General features: G+C 43.5%; 1 protein-coding gene across 1 annotated transcript in view; it reads right to left on the reverse strand.

Moving 5' to 3' along the window:
• Window positions 1–560: 560 nt before the first annotated feature.
• EEF1A1 (eukaryotic translation elongation factor 1 alpha 1) overlaps window positions 561–4951 on the reverse strand; it is a 4817-nt gene continuing 426 nt past the window's right edge. The window contains exons 2-8 of the mRNA XM_040643670.1: window positions 4057–4234; window positions 3598–3777; window positions 3184–3480; window positions 2934–3084; window positions 2588–2844; window positions 2269–2503; window positions 561–2171 (exon numbers count right to left, since the gene is read on the reverse strand). Coding sequence (XP_040499604.1) covers window positions 2047–2171; window positions 2269–2503; window positions 2588–2844; window positions 2934–3084; window positions 3184–3480; window positions 3598–3777; window positions 4057–4200 — 1389 coding nt within the window. The 5' untranslated portion in view covers window positions 4201–4234 and the 3' untranslated portion in view covers window positions 561–2046. The remainder of the gene's footprint in view (window positions 2172–2268; window positions 2504–2587; window positions 2845–2933; window positions 3085–3183; window positions 3481–3597; window positions 3778–4056; window positions 4235–4951) is intronic.

Here is a 4951-nt window from a genome sequence, read left to right on the forward strand (position 1 = left end):
AATCTCACCAGAATTTCTGGGACAAATTTCAACAAGCTCCCATCGAGATTCCTTCCAAACATGGGTAATTCCAACAGCTGGCCAATTTAAAGCATGAAGGTCAAGCACCAGTTTGAGGCATTCTGGTCTAAAAACAACTCTCTACATTTCAATTCAAACACAAAATGAAATCAGTATATAAACCTCAGCAGAGCTCAAGTAAAATGCCATATCCTCAACTTTTAGTTTCAGGTTTCAAACTAATTTGTAGTGACCACCAGTAGGTGGTGCTCATGCCAGACAATGGCACATCCACACTGGGTTCTGAGTTAGCATCCCAACAGGCCCAACTGAAGCTTTTCTGGACACTACCCCACTCTTCCTACCCTTCCACTTTGTGGGAACAATCTTCTGCAGCTTGATTTCTAGAGGGTATAACAAATCCCTTCCAGTAAACATTACAGTTCAAACTTCTTGTGCCAGCTACCATTTACTAATGTATTAAGAAACTTTACTACCTAGAGCTCCTCTAACCCTGAACAATAAGCACATTTGTACAAATAAGTGAAAAATAATTTGAGTTGTGGACAAAATCTTTTATTAGTTTCTAATTTACAGGCCTCATCAGTGCCCCTGGTAGTACCGTTAAGACTTAGAACTAAAATGAAACAATTTTTTCAACTACAGTGATTTCTCACCTATGGCTACTCAATTGCAGGATACATTTCACTTAGCATTGCTTGCATTAAACCAGGTGTCCTGTCTGCTTTTTGCCATCCTTCGAAGCTACCCGATAAACTTTTCATAAGCAAAAAGCGCCTATTCAGGGAATCAATGCTCAAATAGTCAAGATTCAGTTGTCTTAAACGCACAGCACCAGCGTTCTGAGATTTGCCAGCTATCTGAAGGATTGGATGCTTGTCACCCAAATACTGTTAAATTTACCAATCACTATGCATTTTAAGTTATAAAATCACACTAATTTTTAAAGAGCTTTTCACTTTTCATCCTGCTCATCAAATCTTCTAATAGTCATCTTTCAAGATTCTCATTTTTTAAATGACTTAACATGTTTTCAAACTTTTTAAAAGCAAAGCACCCTACACTCCAGTACAAAATGGGTCCTCTCATTATCTATTTGCCATTGCACCTCTTCAAACTTTGGGTTAAATCACTAGTGCGTAACAATCCCTCCTCACCCAACCTTGATCTTTAAAGATAAAATTCCTACTGGAAGTGGATTTCTAGTTCTTAAGTGACATTAAACTTCCAGTAGACTTTCTTCTCCTACAATTTAGATACAATTAACTCAACCATTAAGTAAAATAATGGTATTGACATGTTTTAGGGTACTTTAAACTACAAAATTTTTAAATGTGACAAAGCATTCCAATACCTGGGAAACTAAAAGTGACAATGTAGCAACAATTTTACTCCATAGTGACAGAATATAAGTTTTATATGCAACACATTGACTTTGGTATTACAGAATTTAACCTGTTTTATAAACTACCTTGTGGTGTTACTCGGCTTATCTAAAATGTGTTGCACCAATAGACCCTTTTTTCCCCCATAGCCTTTTCCTATGTACTTTTTAACAGTTTCTTTCCTTAGACAAGATGAAAAATTCAAGTGCCCACCCAGGAAATGTTAACCCAGACTTTAGTTTCCAAGTATTTTAACATTAGAAATTCGGTCTGTGCAACTCTTACTCCTTTACCTGTATAGTACTAATACAAGGTTACAGTGTTGACCAAAAGAAGACACAGGTTTCTCATTAAACTTTTGTTTTTTAATGGGTCTCAAAATTCTGTGACAGATTTTTGGTCAAGTTGTTTCCATTAAAAAGTACTGATTTTAAAAACTAATAACTTAAAACTGCCACACACACAAAAAAAACAAATGGTCCACAAAACATTCTCCTTTCCTTCTGAAGGTTTTACGATGCATTGTTATCATTAACCAGTCTTTTACTATTAAACTTAAATGGCCAATTGACACAAACAGTTCTGAGACCGTTCTTCCACCACTGATTAAGACTGGGGTGGCAGGTATTGGGGATAATATTCATTTAGCCTTCTGAGCTTTCTGGGCAGACTTGGTGACCTTGCCAGCTCCAGCTGCCTTCTTGTCCACCGCTTTGATGACACCCACAGCAACCGTCTGTCTCATGTCACGAACAGCAAAACGGCCTATTAAAATAAATTTCAGATTACCATGAGAAACTCTCTACACAAGCAGATTTCCCAGCTCCAGTAAATGTCCTGAATACACTCAAGTCATCCTTACCCAGAGGAGGATAGTCAGAGAAGCTCTCAACACACATAGGCTTGCCGGGAACCATATCAACAATGGCAGCATCACCAGATTTCAAGAATTTGGGACCATCTTCCAGCTTTTTTCCAGAACGACGATCTATCTTCTCCTTCAGCTCAGCGAACTTGCAAGCAATGTGAGCTGTGTGACAATCCAGCACAGGTGCATATCCAGCACTGATTTGGCCTGGATGGTTCAGGATAATCACCTTGGAGGAAAGATTTGCATTTAGTAAGTCTCAAAAGGCAAGAGTCTGGCAGTGAGTGACAACATTGCCACTTTAAAGTGTTACCTGAGCCGTGAAACCAGCTGCCTCCATTGGTGGGTCATTTTTGCTGTCACCAGCCACATTGCCACGACGAACATCTTTGACAGATACGTTCTTGACATTGAAGCCCACATTGTCCCCAGGAAGAGCCTCACTCAACGCTTCATGGTGCATTTCAACAGACTTTACTTCAGTTGTAACATTGACTGGAGCAAAGGTGACCACCATGCCAGGTTTAAGAACACCAGTCTCCACTCGGCCCACAGGGACAGTACCAATACCTAAAATATTTACAAATGTGTTGTCAAATACCTTATGTGAAGTACAGCAACCCATACAAATTACATTCTGATAGTAATGTTCAACTTACCACCAATTTTGTAGACATCCTGGAGAGGGAGACGCAAGGGCTTGTCAGTAGGACGAGTTGGTGGGAGAATGCAATCCAGAGCTTCAAGCAGTGTGGTTCCACTGGCGTTCCCATCTTTACGGGTGACTTTCCATCCCTTGAACCAAGGCATCTAAAACAAGATTGTCCATTAGCATTTCCCAAACGGTTGTCATTTAGTGTCAAAATCTGCCCCTTCCATCGCTTTCTCTGAAGTCTTGAAGTCACTTACGTTAGCACTTGGCTCCAGCATGTTGTCACCATTCCAACCAGAAATTGGCACAAATGCTACTGTGTCGGGGTTGTAGCCAATTTTCTTAATGTAGGTGCTGACTTCCTTAACAATTTCCTCGTATCTCTTCTGGCTGTAGGGTGGCTCAGTGGAATCCATTTTGTTAACACCAACAATTAGCTGTTTTACACCCAGTGTGTAAGCCAGAAGGGCATGCTCACGGGTCTGCCCATTCTTGGAGATACCTGCTTCAAATTCACCAACACCAGCAGCAACAATCAGGACAGCACAGTCAGCCTTTGAAAGAAAACAAGACATTACCCTGTTAAATGTTCCTCGAAAGAATGAACTCACCCCTTTTCCGATGCAGAATGCCAAACCTAGAGTTATTTTCAAGTTATTGATCCTACAAACCTGAGATGTTCCTGTAATCATGTTTTTGATGAAGTCTCTGTGTCCTGGGGCATCAATGATGGTCACATAATACTTGCTGGTCTCGAATTTCCACAGGGAGATATCAATGGTGATACCACGTTCACGTTCAGCTTTTAGTTTATCCAAGACCCAGGCATACTTGAAGGAGCCCTTTCCCATCTGTAAGGATTCAGAATGGTTACTTGGTAACCAGAACATCAAACTTCAACCTGAAATCCCTTACTCCCACTTAAGCAGAAACACTAAATTCTACTTTACAGCTATTAGGCGGCTTTAACTTATTTCCCAAAGTTACATAGGTAAGAACCGTCAACAGCAAGTAGTTTTATTCCGCCTACGTAGGACATTCAGATTTAATCTAGTGACTAGTTTTGAGAAAGTTAACACTTTCTGGTTGACTTATTTGAACTGTCTTTCTTATTACATTATTGTACCTACCTCAGCAGCCTCCTTCTCGAATTTCTCAATAGTTCTTTTGTCGATCCCACCACATTTGTAGATCAGATGACCAGTAGTGGTAGACTTGCCCGAATCTACGTGTCCAATGACGACGATGTTGATGTGAGTCTTTTCCTTTCCCATTTTGGTTTAGGTTAAGCGGTGGTTTTCACGACACCTGAATTGAAGGGGGGAAAAAAAACCCTTTAAACTACTGTCCCAGAGGCTTGAGAATAAACCACGACCCAAACTCGCAAAGGGCAAATTCCAAGGAGAATTACAACTAGTGCCAAGCTGGCCCAACTCTCGTCTCCACCCACTAAGCGTGGGGTTAACTCCACCGCATAAAATCCCCTCCCCCCTCTGAAGGCGGCCTGCTTCCAAGGCGTTGAGGAACGGAGGTGCCAAGACGGCGCCCGGTACACCGTGGGGTCACAGGAAGCAGCGGCCGAAGAGGGAAAGGCCCTTTTCCTTTGTGTGGGTGACTCACCCGCCCGCTCTCCCGGGCCGCCGCGTCCTCCATTTTGAGCTCCCTGCAGCAGGGCCGGAGAGCGGCCATCTTTCCGCGCACGCAACTGGTGCCGAGCGGGCCGCCCTCGCCGCCCCGAGTGGGACGGCACATCGCGGCGCGAGGCTGGGCACCAAAGCCGCCCGGCCCACTCCACGGGACTCTCCCGCGTCCGACTCGGTAGCCACGGCTCGTGGGCCGCCCCCCCCCCGCCTCGTCGGACATGTGCGCCGGGACGAGTGGGCCTCGCCGCCGCCCTCCGCGCCTCGCGGCAGCCCCACAACCCCAAGGACCCGGCGACCGTGAAAAAGCCCACCCCGTTAATATCCTGACCAACCTCCGCTAAACTACGTCGACGGAGCAAACCATAAAGGTTTTTTTTTTTTT

The sequence above is a fragment of the Ursus maritimus genome, unplaced genomic scaffold (assembly GCF_017311325.1).
Source record: "Ursus maritimus isolate PB19 unplaced genomic scaffold, ASM1731132v1 scaffold_29, whole genome shotgun sequence".
NCBI lineage: Eukaryota > Metazoa > Chordata > Mammalia > Carnivora > Ursidae > Ursus > Ursus maritimus.